This window comes from Triticum urartu, unplaced genomic scaffold (assembly GCF_003073215.2).
Source record: "Triticum urartu cultivar G1812 unplaced genomic scaffold, Tu2.1 TuUngrouped_contig_396, whole genome shotgun sequence".
In the NCBI taxonomy this organism is placed as follows: domain Eukaryota; kingdom Viridiplantae; phylum Streptophyta; class Magnoliopsida; order Poales; family Poaceae; genus Triticum; species Triticum urartu.
In genome coordinates, this window is record NW_024114512.1 from 7,492 (window position 1) to 22,526 (window position 15,035).

The 15,035-nt window shown below is 45.7% G+C and overlaps 3 protein-coding genes across 3 annotated transcripts; all 3 read left to right on the top strand.

Annotated features, from left to right (window-relative positions):
• Positions 1-3,692: 3,692 nt before the first annotated feature.
• On the top strand, positions 3,693-4,781 carry LOC125527458 (BTB/POZ and MATH domain-containing protein 2-like). The gene has a single exon (XM_048691966.1). It carries the CDS (start codon positions 3,693-3,695, stop codon positions 4,779-4,781), a length of 1,089 nt encoding a protein of 362 aa, XP_048547923.1.
• Positions 4,782-12,242: 7,461 nt separating this feature from the next.
• LOC125527457 (BTB/POZ and MATH domain-containing protein 2-like) lies at positions 12,243-13,334 on the top strand. Its single transcript, XM_048691965.1, has 2 exons — positions 12,243-13,032; positions 13,072-13,334. Exons 1-2 carry the CDS (start codon positions 12,243-12,245, stop codon positions 13,332-13,334), a joined length of 1,053 nt encoding a protein of 350 aa, XP_048547922.1.
• A 325-nt stretch (positions 13,335-13,659) lies between these two features.
• Positions 13,660-14,742, top strand: LOC125527459 (BTB/POZ and MATH domain-containing protein 1-like). The gene has a single exon (XM_048691968.1). The coding sequence runs from the start codon at positions 13,660-13,662 to the stop codon at positions 14,740-14,742; it is 1,083 nt and encodes a 360-aa protein (XP_048547925.1).
• Positions 14,743-15,035: the final 293 nt, after the last annotated feature.

Genomic DNA, 15,035 nt, shown 5'->3' on the forward strand with positions numbered 1-15,035 from the left:
ACATGACCGAGACGTTCTCCGGTCAATAACCAACAGCGGATCTGGATACCCATGTTGGTTCCCACATGTTCCACGATGATCTCATCGGATGAACCACGATGTCGAGGATTCGATCAATCCCGTATACAATTCCCTTTGTCTAGCGGTACGATACTTGCCCGAGATTCGATCGTCGGTATCCCGATACCTTGTTCAATCTCGTTACCGGCAAGTCTCTTTACTCGTTCCGTAACACATCATCCCGTGATCAACTCCTTGGTCACATTGTGCACATTATGATGATGTCCTACCGAGTGGGCCCAGAGATACCTCTCCGTTTACACGGAGTGACAAATCCCAGTCTCGATTCGTGCCAACCCAACAGACACTTTCGGAGATACTTGTAGTGTACCTTTATAGCCACCCAGTTACGTTGTGACGTTTGGCACACCCAAAGCACTCCTACGGTATCCGGGAGTTGCACAATCTCATGGTCTAAGGAAAATGATACTTGACATTAGAAAAGCTTTAGCAAACGAACTACACGATCTTGTGCTAGGCTTAGGATTGGGTCTTGTCCATCACATCATTCTCCTAATGATGTGATCCCGTTATCAACGACATCCAATGTCCATGGTCAGGAAACTGTAGCCATCTATTGATCAACGAGCTAGTTAACTAGAGGCTTACTAGGGACATGGTGTTGTCTATGTATCCACACATGTATCTGAGTTTCCTATCATTACAATTCTAGCATGGATAATAAACGATTATCATGAACAAGGAAATATAATAATAACCAATTTATTATTGCCTCTAGGGCATATTTCAAACACTATGTAGGCTGTTGATCATGAGTTTCTTTCACCATTTCATTGTCCCAGTATTGTAGAGTCAATAGGATTATGTATCCTTGTATATGATTCTCTGCTTAGTTTCACCTTTTGCCAATAGTACAAAAACTCAACCATCTTTTTAAGCAGCAATCTGAATGATGTCAATCTTGCAATTATATTTATTCATATATTGTAGTGTTTTCTATCAAGATGATAGACACAATATATTATAATATGTACCATGCTGATAAAGAAATTAGATTATTATTTTTGTGTATATTGCACAGACAACATATTATGTGGTTGAAGAATATACATGCATAGGTAAATGACGCATAGCTTGGTCATTTTGTGCATTTGGCACTTCTTAGCTTATGATGATTATTGCATCATCTGGTTACAATATTGGCGCCTTTTGTTAGTAGTATAGTATGTGTCATATTTCCTCCATTGTACACAGTTAGTGTAGTATTGTTACTTCATGATGGTTTGTTTTGATATTTTCGTTCTACATGTGCTGTTGTTCCTGTCTTGTGCTACTGCCAGCCTCAACGCCAGCCCTTCTACGCCTACTTCAAAGGCCCAGTCACCAACAGCCAAAATATTAGTATCTTATTTGATCCGTGTGAAATTGAGAGGATGATAGGCCAGACCTTCAGAGAGTTGCAAACACATGTGCTACTTCTACGCAATTACATGTGTATTCTTCACTGTTGTATATTCTAAGACCGGTAGGTAATGCCCTTCCATTCGATGGAAAATTGGATCAGGGGCAGTTGCCCGGTTGGTTTGCAAATAATCCTTTTGCAACTTGCCACAGCAGCCAACTAGCTTAAACTTGTGCTTGTTGAAGGCAGAATTTGAGCTTGCCCATATTTATGGATAATAGATATGCATCCTTAATGGGGTACACGTGCATGTGCGCGTGCGTGATTACTATTAAATTTAATGATGGCCGCATCTGATAGAACAACCAAACTCTTAGTTAATTGCATAGCATATGGGCCCTAATTATATTTGCGCCCATTTGGAACACATTAGTCAATTGCAACATAGCATCTGAAGCCTTTCATGTTTCCCAGATCTTTTATATTGTTCCCAAATCCATTCGTGATAGACAAGACATTACTGTACATTGTGTTTGGGCATAAATGTATCTTTGCTTTAGTCATTTGCTTGCCGCCCACGGATCTAGCACCGTCTATCCCCCACACTGATGTATAGTTCTCTCCGATCTCACCCAACATAAACGGACAAACAACACAATTACCACCAGCGCTACGCAGGTCAATTTGAATATGGATAACTAGACAAACTTCAATTCAGTGGCCTTTTGATGATCTATGTTGCAAATGGTCAATACTTATGCTTTATCTTATTTTACCTTATCTCTGCTTAACTCGATTGCATCATCCTGAAAATATTAGTTTGTACATATTTTTTCTCGAATTGTCTCTTTGATAATAAAATGGATGAAAATATGCTTGGAGAGACATGAGAGGGGAGGGTGGGGGTGGAGAATGAAAATTTAAAATATTTAAGGCATGGTGTTTTCGATACAAATGACCGTCAAGATGAACGATTCAAATTCTTTAAGGTTACACGTGCATTGCACGTGCGCGATTACTAGTCACAAGAAGACAACAAATTTGCATTTGCCGATTGATTTCCTGATGCATGCATGCGATGCATGCCTTTGCCGTCATCGTTCTGCCACAGCCAGCCTCGCTGCCGTCACTCCGCGCACCGTCGCGCTGGATGAAGCCGCACTGCACCGCGCTGCAGTCGACGGAGTACGCAGAGAACCGCACCAGGATGCCGTGCGTCCCCATCGTCGAGGATTATATGAGTGATTCCGAACGATCGCTGATTCAAGGAAAAATTATCAGTCGAAGGATCATGTTAATCACAAAGAGACAATGGAAGTTGGCTTTCTCCTTGATTGATTTCTTATAGGGATGAATGCATAGCAATGCATGCAGCATGCTCGTGTCCTCCCAGGAATCGTGGTTGCGGATTAATTTCTCCAGCGCCGAGGAAGCAACCGTAAGATCCATAATTTTGTTCATTGCAAATTGGGATTAACTGCCGCTGTCGTTGCTTGTTGTGGCGGTCGTGTGCCACGCGCCAAGACGGCTGTGCCTAAGAGGCCGCCGTCTCGGGCAGCCACGCCAGAGGCCGCCAAGAATCAAGCGCCGCCTGTGAGTCTTGCCTGGTCGATGAAATCGCTCCGTCAGTGAGCGAAGGAATCAACCGTCGCCCTATTGCTCTCTTAGGAGAGTCTATGTGCTGATAACGTCGTTGTACATCGTCAATCATTGTTTCATTGCTTCGGTTTTTTTTCCTTTTCTTCCTCCGCCTAGGCATAGCTTTGGTCTTTGCATGACTTTGCCTTTGCCGGTATGATCATTTTTGTGTGTGTATGTTGTGCTGGCTGTGTGCATCTTAGTTATACCGAGGCCGGGTGTACTCATCATGATTGTATCCCTCGATGCTACTGCATGAGTCAATAAAAAACACCCTTTTTCGAAAAATGTGCTGATAACGTGTTATTGTATACCATAAGATACATATGGTAAGCAATCTAAACTACTTAAAAAAATATGTTATTGTATCAAAATAAAAGAGACAAAGGAGAGACAAATGATCCACTAGTTCCATTGCAACGTGGGAGACCCACTTATATACATGATGAAGGGGTGTGTTGGGGAGACACCTCTTCCACACCTCCTAGGAGGCATCCCTCCCATACAATTGATCACATATTTTTATTTCTCAACAATAATTACCTTACATAAAAAACCAATGGAATCGTAACAGACTTGCGTATAATTAGGGCTCATTGCCGCCTGATCGTTTCTCTATCTCTTTGGGGCCATGGTCAACAATTCCACTGCTATCGTGAACCATGGCCGCAGCCTACCCGAGACGACGTCCAGATGCTCCACGGAGAGCGTCACCGCGACCCACAATTTCGAGGTGGCCGATTACCCGCTGCTCGACGGGTTGGGCGTCAACAAATACATCAGCTCGTGCGTCTTCAGCGTCGGTGGCTACGATTGGACTATCAGGTTCTACCCAGATGGTAACAAGAAGGGCGAATCTGCTGGTAATGCTTCAGCCTTTTTGTATTGTGCTAACCTACCGACAGGTGTGAGGGCCAAGTTCACCTTGAACATGCTGGAAAAAGAGGGCAAAGTACAACTAACGAACTTCGGTTTGTTGGAGCATACCTTCTCTCCGCCAACTGATAATTTTGGCTATTCTACATTTGTCAAGAAATCGAGGCTGAAATCATCATCATCGGGCGTAAACAGTGGCTGCTTGATTATACGGTGCGTTCTTACCGTGATAAAAGAACCGCGAACGGAAGTCAAGAGGAACCTTTTCGTGGTTCCGCGGCCAAATCTGCAAGACCATCTCAAGCAGATGTGGAAGGATGGACAAGGAGCAGATGTGACATTCAGTGTATCTGGCCAGTTGTTCAGCGCCCACAGATACTTGTTAGCTGCACGGTCTCCGGTCTTCAAAGCGGAGCTCTTTGGTCCAATGAAGAAGGCAACAGACAGCATCACGATTGACGACATCGAGCCACCAATCTTCGAGGCACTTCTTCACTTTATATACACGGATTCTATACTAGATGACTGGGACAACAAAGAAGGTAAAACTGCAAAGTTGCAGCACTTGCTCGTCGCGGCGGATCGATACGGGTTGGAGAGGCTAAGAGTCATGTGCGTAGGCAGGCTGTGTGACATCATTGATGTGGAAACGGTCGCGACTACGTTGGTTCTGGCAGAGCAGCATCACTGCAGCGATCTCAAAGAAACCTGCATTGGGTTCATGACCTCACAAAACAAGCTAGGAGATATCATGGCAACGGATGGATTTAAGCATCTGATGTCAAGCTGGCCTTTGCTCATGAAGGATATTTTAGACAAGGTGTCCTGTGTCTTGAGTGGCTAGTCTCATTTATCTAGAAATTAAACGATCATGTGACCAATATGTAGTACTTATTCGGTAAAGCGTTGATTATACCGAATGTGAGATTTCAGTCGTTGTGTTCGGTCATCTACATTTCAGCTTTAAAATGTACATGTTTTACATTGGTATAGTAATGTTGCTTTCGCCCATGTCTATGTTCTGCGAGTTAGTCTTTCCATATTATACTAGGAGCGTCTCAAACGTTGCTTCTCTATCTTGCTGGGTACCTGCTCATGGTGATCTGCTGATGGTTATACTTAGATCAGGTATCGGCTGTTAGGCGCCCTTGGTTATATTGTCTATGTAGTCTTCTACTTTCTGTTGAGCTGTAAAATTGGTGGTTTTCTATCTGATGAAACTGGAGGGATCATGTTATTGTTCTCCCTTGATTCTTGGTATAATGGAGCCTAATTTGTCTGCGTCTATCATGTCTACACTCCAGGGAATAATAACAATTACAAGTATTTTCCTTGTGGCTTTGTGACACAAATATATTAAGCAATTTTATTAAAACAAAATTTAGCAATTGCTTTACAATTCAGATTCAGTATCCTGGGTAGGTCTGCAAGTCCTCATTGTATTTCAACATAAATCTAGATTCCTTATATACACGGCCAATACAGAATCGGTCGTGAGGTCTCGCTCTTTGGTCTCCGTCTTCCTCAGTTGACCCTAGCCAGTCTCCGTCCGAGACGGCATCAAGATGCCTGGGGGAGAGCTTCACGGGGACCCATGATTCGGCTTGGGTGTCAGAAAATTCATCAGCTCGAGCACATTCTGCGTCGGTGGCTACAACTGAAAATCAGGCTCTATCCGGACGGAATCACGAAAGACTATGCCGGCAAGGCGTCAATGTTTTTACACTATCTCTGCTAACGGGATTCAGAGGATGAGAGGACAAAGTTCACATTAAGCGTATGGAGAAAGACGGCCAAGTAGTAATAAAGGGAGCCAACGATCTAGACCACATCTTTTCTCATACTAGTGACGGTTTTGGCTACAGAAAATTCGTCGAGAATTCATATCTGAAATCAGTAACGGACCTCTACTATGGCTCCTTTATCATAAGGAGCGTTTTAAAAAAAAAAAGGAGGATGACCCCCGGCCTCTGTATCTGGACGATGCATACAACCATTTTATTAATTATTCTCATAAGACCATACAAAGTCATACAACAGTAAGACTAAAGCCACCGTCTAAGCAACAATTGTCGCTACACCTATCCAATTGATGAAGGGGCGTAGATAGTTTGAACCTAATACCAAACAGACATCGCAGCCAAACCTAAACATTTAAGACATGAGGTCCCAACCAGGACGCTTGCCGGGTATGGGGCACCTCCCAGTCCGGCGCACTCCTCAACCAGGACGCCTGCCGGGTATGAGGCCGCCGCAGCCATCTGCCACCAATCCATCTTCAGAGCTGTACTGTTGCATGTACCGTGCCAGGTCTCTCTGCCATCGACACCACCACGACGCCCGACAGCGTCGTTCTCCTGCGCGAGTCCATCCTCCCACAGCGAACTCCAAATCTGCACTGCGCCACGCCATCAAGATCCGTCTCCATCAGTGTGTAGAATGAATCACCGCTCCACCAAAGAATCCGTCCTCTGGTCCCTCGATCACGTGTGTACCTCCAAGAATGACGCCCCCAAGGAAGGAACGACACCAGAGCGCCGCCGTCATCCGATCATCCGATCTAGGGTTTCCCCCGGAGGTAGCAGAGAGTGGCCTTGAACTTCTCCACGGTGATGCCTTCAAGAAGGGAACTACGCAGATAGCGCCGCCACCGCCGGCCTTAGCAGACGCCGAAGGCAAGTTTTCACCCAGATCCGTTCGAAGGGAACCAACTTTCGTGCACGGGCCGTCGTCACCACCAGCACCACCAGGCAGAATCCTAGAGCACTGGCAGATCAGGGAGCCGCCAGCACCACCGCATCCAGATTGCCGGCCACGCCGGGCTGTCGCCATCCCCCGCGCCGTCCGGGTCAGAGACAGAGCCGCCGACCGGGCACAGGGACCACCGCCGCCTGCACACGCCGGAGCGCCGCCGAGAGCGCAGCGCCCGCCACCGCTTGCCGAGGGCCGCCGCCGCGCACAACCAGCCAGCCGACCACCACAGCCACACTCGGGGCCGGAGACCCCGACTTCCTCGTGCTGCGGGACTAGCCCAGGAACCCGCAAACTGACGTTGGAGATGTTGAGATGCAGATGGTACAACAACCTGGGTGGCTGCCCGTCTGAACGACCTAGATCGGACGCGTCCACCGCCACTGCCACCCGCTGCCCTTGATCGTCCGCCATCACAGTTGCAGATCCTGGCCGCCGCGTCCCCGCGACACTGCCGTTGAACGGACGGTGCGGAACGCTGCCGCCTCGATCCGATCTATGGCCGAGGAGATCCACCGCCGCTGCCACGCCACACGGGCTTTGCCCGGCGACGCCTCCGGCAGCAGCGGCGGGAGGGAGGAGCTTGGTGTGGAGGACCCCTTGAGCCGACCGGCGGGGGCTGCCCAGGTGCGACCCGGCGTGGCCGCACGGGAGCAGGGGTCGGGCCTTTTTTCTTCTCGCGAGATCCGGTAGCAGGTCTATCATAAGGAGCGTACTCACCATCATAAAAGAATCTCGCATGGAGCTTAAGAGGAACCTTGTCCTGGGTCCACCATCGAATCTGCAAGAGCATCTCCAGCACATGCATGTGGATGGAGATGGTGCATATGTGACATTCAGTATTCGCGGCCAATTGTTCAATGCCCACACATGTTTGTTGGCTGCACGGTCCGGTTTTCAAGGCAGAACTCTTCTGTCCGATGAAAGAAAACTCAGCACGGTGCATCGAGCCACAAGTCTTTGAGGCGCTTCTTCAGTTTATATACACATATTGCATGATGGATGGTTATCTAGAAGGCAAAACTGAAAAATCTACATCACCTACTAGTTGCGGCGTATCTATATGGAGTGGAGAGGTTGAGGGTTATGTGTGAATGTAAATTGTGTGATAGCATTGACTTGAAAACAGTCGCGACAACGCTAACTTTAGCGGAGCAACATAACTGCAGGGTTCTCAAAAAAGCTTGTATTGAGTTTCTAGCCTCAGGGAAGACACTTGAAGCTGTGAAGAAAACAGATTCAGATGTATTCAAACATCTCGAGGCAAGCTGTCCTCATCTCATGCAGGAGATTTTATTCGCAAGGATGCCTCCCATGTGAAGTTGATAAGATTATCATGAGTCTATATCAAGTCAATTTTGTGTAACATAATGCTAGGGATATTTCATGAATTAGTGTACGCCATAGACTGTAGAGAAATTGTATAGTAGAAGATTCTTTGATCTATTCAAAGTTCACGTAGTATTCATATTTGTGCTGCTTATTTTTTGAGTCCTTTTACCATCGAGTCTCTTTACCATATATCAATTCAATGTAGGTCATTTTTTCTATGGTTCGAAAGAAAAACAGAGCAAAAATCCCAAACTTGATTTTTGGTTCGTAACAAATTCTTCGCTCTTGTGATTAAAGTGATAATCTACTTCGCTCTTGAAAGTATGATTTTAATGGAGTTTCTTCGAGTAATCTGGTGGGATGGGCAGAGGTATATATAAACTGCACTAAAAATCTAACAGTTGCACACTTTCTCGCACAACTCAGAGGCTTTGAATGATCAGCTCGGAACCGCTGAACAAAACTCAAGGTGGCAACTTTTGGAAAGTTCGAAAGGCCTGACTAAATATTGTTAGGAGGCTCTGACGGACCAACCAAGGACACACCTGCGCACACTTCTAGAAGTTGGACAAAATTTCCAACCAAAAATCGTTTGGAATATTCGGGCAGTACAAGATAGAGCAAGTGGTCTAGTGGCTAGGAGTGGAATATATGGAGTTTCTGAAAAGAGTAGGATTTGTAATGACTCTCTCTGTGGAGTAGTTCGTCTGATCCGAGGAAGACTGTTCAAAGGCTCCGGATAGTGGAAGGGCAGGGAGATAAGCAAAAAAGCAGTACACTTGACTTTGCGGTTTACCTTTAAGCACACGAAGAAACAAAGCAACCTCAACCCCCTTTTTTATAGTATGGCATAGCAGATGTGGACTCAATGTAGATCTCATGTCACTAAAATGAAAACTATAATTTATTCGCTTTTCCAACGCTTATCCTCGGAAATTGAGGGGTCGTCATTCATTTCTCTTGTTGCATCTTTTGGGATCTAATCTAAAATAGACCTGATAATCATTAATCTTTTCAGATATGTTGACACCAAAACCCATCTAGGGGACTATGAAACACTTTCAGATGACTGTACAGGTGCGTGGGACATACATGTCGTGATGGCCTGCCCCGTGCACTCGGTCGACAACAAGTGTGACTAGTGTCTGCGATAAGCAGTAAGCATGGAGGACTCTCGCACGCGGCAACAACCTATATAAAGTAATAAAAATATTATTGAGCTCCCATTTATTTCATTGTAAATACAAGCATCTTCGCCCTTCTTGATGAAATCGATCTTTTTTGACCATTTCATAATTACAAAGATTCCAACTCCTTCAGACTCTCTGAAGTTTGCACAACTTTATAGATAAAACCAAACATGGCAATGAGAGCTAAACACATCATTCCAGAGTAGAAGTTCCAACATAATATAAAGTTCATACAGCCAACCGAGATGAGAGAAGCATGCATGCCTCAACTATAAGGAGTCACCAAACAAAGCTCTAATCAGGCATGGAGACAAGGAGCGAGTAGAGATATGTATCCTGGAAATCAAGTTGTCCATGTCATCAACGTCATATGGCTTAGCGAGTGGCCGCCACTATTGTAAGAGATAGATCAACTTAAACAAACAATCAAATGGCTTAGCAGGGGATACTAAGCCAAAGCAGTTAAAGCAGCCCAACAAATATACTTAGAATAAGCCGAGAGTGAAACGAGGAGACCAACTCTAAGGCTCCCAAATAACATTGAACTAATCCTAAACACAACTCCTGGCAAATAAAATATGAACATGGCTAAACATCAGCATCATTTTTCATCAATACCTTGGCACCTTCCTATCGACGAGTGCCACATTACGAGCTATTTAAACATTGTGTGGTGCATAATTGAGTATTTAAACGAAATTTCATGGGAACACAATTGAAGTTGAACCACCAAAATAGTGTGAGGAAACGTTCTTGTGCCAACCGGCCGGCCTAAATTTGTGCCGGTGGCACTCACAGCTGTGGGCCCATCCACCGCTTCGTGTCCTCATCCTCTCCAGCGGAGGTCTTTTTGCTCCACTCATTTGTTTCTTAATTTCTCCCCCAAGCGAGATCTCTTTCTTCCCATCGCTCGAGCTCGAGCTCGTCCTCCTCCCTTTCCTCTGTTCTTTCACCCTTCGCCCCTGTAGCATGCCGCACCATGTGCCACCAACACCCAAATCCCCCTCATCACTGGAGCTACGACAAGCCAGCGAAAAAGCTGGAACCGTCCACTGGAAGAGTTGTGACCAGCCTGCGGAGAAGCTGTAATCGCGGCGCCGACGAGCTACACCAACTACGACGGTGGGATGCAGTGGTGCTAGAACGGTGTTGCGGGATTTCTGCGACTCGCCAAGACCAGAAAAATCTTAAGCTTCGCGACAGTGATTATAAACAATTGTTTCAGGTGCATGCAAAGTTTGATGGACAAATAGCATGAAATGATCTCCATACAAACGCAGTACAGATTTACTCAAACAGTGCACATACTTTGGGCAAAAATAAATAAAAATTGTATAGAACTTCATGTCATTTGGCCACCAAATTTAGCAAGAAATAAAACATTTTGTTATAATCAAAGCCACAAAGTTTCAGATTTTATTCTATGTTGCCATTGGTGGGTGCAATGTCCCTTGATGTAGAAAAATCACTTTCTTAAACTTAACAAAAAAATGCTCAAATTTTGAATGGTACTATGTTTCTAGTTTAACATTACCAAATGAAAAAAAAGTTCCCCTAATACCGAAGGAAAGAGATAGGATGTTGGGGAAATAAAATTTAAAATAAATCAATGGAAGATAATAAAAACGAACAGATGTAACAAACTTCTCTTAATAGACGGTGCTATAGTAACCAAATTGGATTTGATCCATGATTATGTCGTTAGAGCAACTACAATAGCTCCCGTGCCCTTAAAAGAACTCCAACAGCTGCTCTGTAAATCTGAATTTTAAATTATAGAATAATCATTTCCGTCTTGTGTGTTCACAGAAAAAAGCTTTCTTATGGACGGATAACCACCTGAAACTTCATGATGCGCCGCGTCAGGCCGCCGTCGCTGTGCCTCCACCATGCCACGTCATGGCTACCGCTGGGTGCCTTCACGCTAGACCGTCACCACCACGCCGTAGCTGTCGGGCGCCGCCATGCACGCACGTCGTGTTGCGCCACAGTTACACACGTTGCAACAACTACGATGCCGCTGTCGCCACGAACGCCGATGTGCCCCCAGGCACCGCCACACATGGCATGCCGTGCCACTGCACCTCGCCGGCTAATGTCGCCACTAGAAACGAGGAGGACAGTGGGGGCCAAGGCATCGAGGGCCGAGATACAGAAGTGTGTGGAGGAGATGTTAATGGCGGACTGGAAAGAGGATAATAGGACAAACGGAAATAAGTCGAGGCATGAGACCCGTAACAATGTCTTTTGTTGCAATGCACGGACATTTGTGCTGGTAATCATTAATCAGTTTTTTTAGGGGCCATTAATCATGTAGAGGGGGTGCTCTTTCTTGAGACCAAACTGGGCTACGGCCCGCCCAGTAATTTCATGGTCTCTATTCTTACCTATGAGCCCAGCCCACCTGCGGCCCACTAACCAAGCAGGGCACGATTGATCCAATTATCTGTGTAGCAGCGGAACCTAGCGTCGCCTTCGCAGCGAGCAATCGGCGACATCATCCCGGCCGCGCCGTCGTGCCGGCTCACTGCCCTTTGCGCTCCTTCTCGTACGACTGCTCTCCTCCCCACAACGAAGCTGCCCCTGTGCAAGGCATCAGATTGGGAACACGCAGGTATTCCCCGAATTCCTAATCCTAGTTAGCCATTTGATAATTTATAGCCTGATATTTCACTCGATTGTTCCTTACATCTCATAGGAATTGCAATGTTGGTAGCCACGGGCAAGGCCACTCACACTCAGAGAAGAATTGATTTGATTACAATTGCTTCAGTAGATAGCCCAATTGTTCGAATCAATTGACTGCTTAATTGTTCTTTTCATTTTACAAATTGCAGCATAGGTTTCACATTCAGAATTTCAAAAAAGTTGTGCTCTTCTTTAGTCTGGCCGGCCCAGTTTTTTCTGATCAGCTTCGCCACTGTAATCAGGGATAGATATAAGTGGTTAAGGAAAGAAAGGGAAGCATATCCCGTGATTCTCGAGAAAGAGGTGTCGGCACGACAAGCACCCATCGTCCTCTCTTTGGGGCCATGGCAAAAAACTCCACCGCTGTCGTTAACCATGACCACAGGAGCCTATCGGAGACCTCGTCTAGATGCTTCACGGAGAGCTTAACCGCCACCCACAATTTCGAGGTAGCCTGTTACCCGCTGCTCGCCGGCATGGGCGTTGGCAAATACATCAGCTCATGCATCTTCAGCGTTGGTGGCTACGATTGGACTATCAGGTTCTACCCAGATGGCAATAATGCCGAGTGTGCCGGTAATGCTTCAGCCTTTTTGTATTGTTCCAGCCAACCGGAAGGCGTCAGGACCAAGTTCACCTTGAACATGTTGGAAAAGGAGGGCAAAGTCCTAGTAACAAGCTTCGGGTCGTTGGAGCATACCTTCTCTTCGTCAATTGATGATTTTGGCTTTTCTAAATTCGTCGAGAAATCGAGGCTGCTGAAATCATCGTCGGATGCCACAAGTGGTTACTTCACTATACGGTGTGTTCTTACCGTGATAAAAGAACCGCGAACGGAAATCAGGAGGAACCTTTTCGTGGTTCCGCGGCCAAATCTGCAAGACCATCTCCAGCAGATGTGGAAGGATGGACATGGAGCAGATGTCACATTCAGTGTATCTGGCCAGTTGTTCAGCGCCCACAGATACTTGTTAGCTGCACGGTCCCCGGTCTTCAAGGCGGAGCTCTTTGGTCCAACGAAGGAGAAGGCAACAGACAGCATCACGATTGATGACATCGAGCCATCAATCTTCGAGGCGCTTCTTCACTTTATATACACGGATTCTATACTAGATGATTGGGATAGCAAAGAAGGTAAAACCGCAAACATGCAGCACTTGCTGGTTGCAGCAGATCGATACGGGTTGGAGAGGCTAAGAGTTATGTGTGAAGGCAGGCTGCGTCACAGCATCGACCTGGAAACTGTCGCAACGACATTGGTTCTGGCGGAGCAGCACCACTGTAGGGATCTCAAAGAAGCATGCATTGGATTCATGACCTCACAAAACAGGCTAGGAGATATCATGGCAACGGATGGATTCAAGCATCTGATGGCAAGCAGCCCTTTGATCATGAAGGATATTTTAGATAAGGTGTCCTGTGTCTTGAGTGGCTAATCTCGTTTGTCTAGAAATTAAATGATCATGTGACCAGTATTTAGTACTTAGTCTGTGTAGCGTTGATTATACCAAATTTGAGATTTCAGTCATTGTATTGGGGCATCTACATTTCAACTTCAGAATATATATTTACATTGGTATAGTCATGTTATTGTTCTCCCTTGATTCTTGGTATATTTATAATCACTTCAATATTGGAGCCTCATGTGTCTGCGTTTATCGTGCCTACATTCCTGGCAATGACTCACGTCATCCTCAAGACCAATACATCATCGGTGGTGATCTCTCTCTCTCTCTCTTTAGTCTAGCTTCTACCGTCTCCATGGGCAACAGATCGTCTTCCTCAGCTAAGCCTGGCCAGTCTCCGTCCGAGACGGCGTCGAGATGCCTCACGGAGAGCTTCACGGGGACCCACGATTTTGAGATTGTCAACTACTCGCTGCTCGTTGTCATGGGCGTCGGCAAGTTCGTAAGCTCGAGCACATTCTGCGTCGGTGGCTACAACTGGAATATCAGGCTCTATCCAGACGGAGTCATGAAAGACTACGCCGGCAAAGGGTCAGTGTTTTTGCACCATCTCTGCTCACCGGATTCAAAGGGTGTGAGGACAAAGTTCACATTAAGCGTTCTGGAGAAACACGGCCAAGTAACCAGGGCTCTAGTCGACCACATCTTTCCTCGAGCTCATACTAGTGACGGTTTCGGCTACACCAGATTCTTCGACAATTCAAAGCTGAAAACAATGCCAGACCTCTACTATGGCTCATTGACCATAAGGTGCGTACTCACCATCATAAAAGAATCTCGCACGGAGCTTAAGACGAACCTTGCCGTGGCTCCACCGTCGAATCTGCAAGAGCATCTCCGGCACATGCATGTGGATGGAGATGGTGCAGATGTGACATTCAGTGTTCGCGGCCAATTGTTCAATGCCCACAGATGTTTGTTGGCTGCACGGTCCCCGGTTTTCAAGGCAGAGCTCTTCGGTCCGATGAAAGAAAACTCAACTCGGTGCATCGAGATTGATGACATTGAGCCACAAGTCTTTGAGGCCCTTCTTCACTTTATATACACAGATTGCATGATGGATGGTTATGAAGAAGGCAAAACTGAAAATCTACAGCACCTACTAGTTGCGGCGGATCTATATGGAGTGGAGAGGTTGAGGGTTATGTGTGAAGGTAAATTATGTGATAGCGTCAACTTGAAAACAGTCGCGACAACGCTAACATTAGCGGAGCAACATAACTGCGGGGTTCTCAAAAAAGCATGTATTGAGTTTGTAGCATCAGGGAAGACACTTGAAGCTGTGAAGAAAACAGATTCAGATGTATTCAAACATCTCGAGGCAAGCTGTCCTCATCTCATGCAGGAGATTTTATTCGCAAGGATGCCTCCCATGTGAAGTTGATAAGATGATCATGAGTCTATATGAAGTCAATTTTGTGTAAGAAAATGCTAGGGATATTTCATGAATTAGTGTACGCCATAGACTATATAGAAAAATTGTATCGGTAGAAGATTCTTTGATTTACTTAAATTTCACCTAGTACTTGTATTTGTGCTGCTTATTTTTTGAGTCCTTTTACCATAAAGTCACTTTACCATTTGTCAATTCAATGTAGGTCATTTATTTCTAAAGCTTGAGGCTAAACATAAAATTACAAGGACTTCTGCAGGATTATCAAATAATCCAAA

Bases quoted from the DNA above. Each gene is read 5' to 3' on its own strand.
- LOC125527458 (XM_048691966.1), top strand. From the start codon at position 3,693: ATGGTCAACAATTCCACTGCTATCGTGAACCATGGCCGCAGCCTACCC.
- LOC125527459 (XM_048691968.1), top strand. From the start codon at position 13,660: ATGGGCAACAGATCGTCTTCCTCAGCTAAGCCTGGCCAGTCTCCGTCC.
- LOC125527457 (XM_048691965.1), top strand. From the start codon at position 12,243: ATGGCAAAAAACTCCACCGCTGTCGTTAACCATGACCACAGGAGCCTA. The intron at 13,033-13,071 runs GTAAAACCGCAA...TGGTTGCAGCAG, and splicing joins TGATTGGGATAGCAAAGAAG to ATCGATACGGGTTGGAGAGG.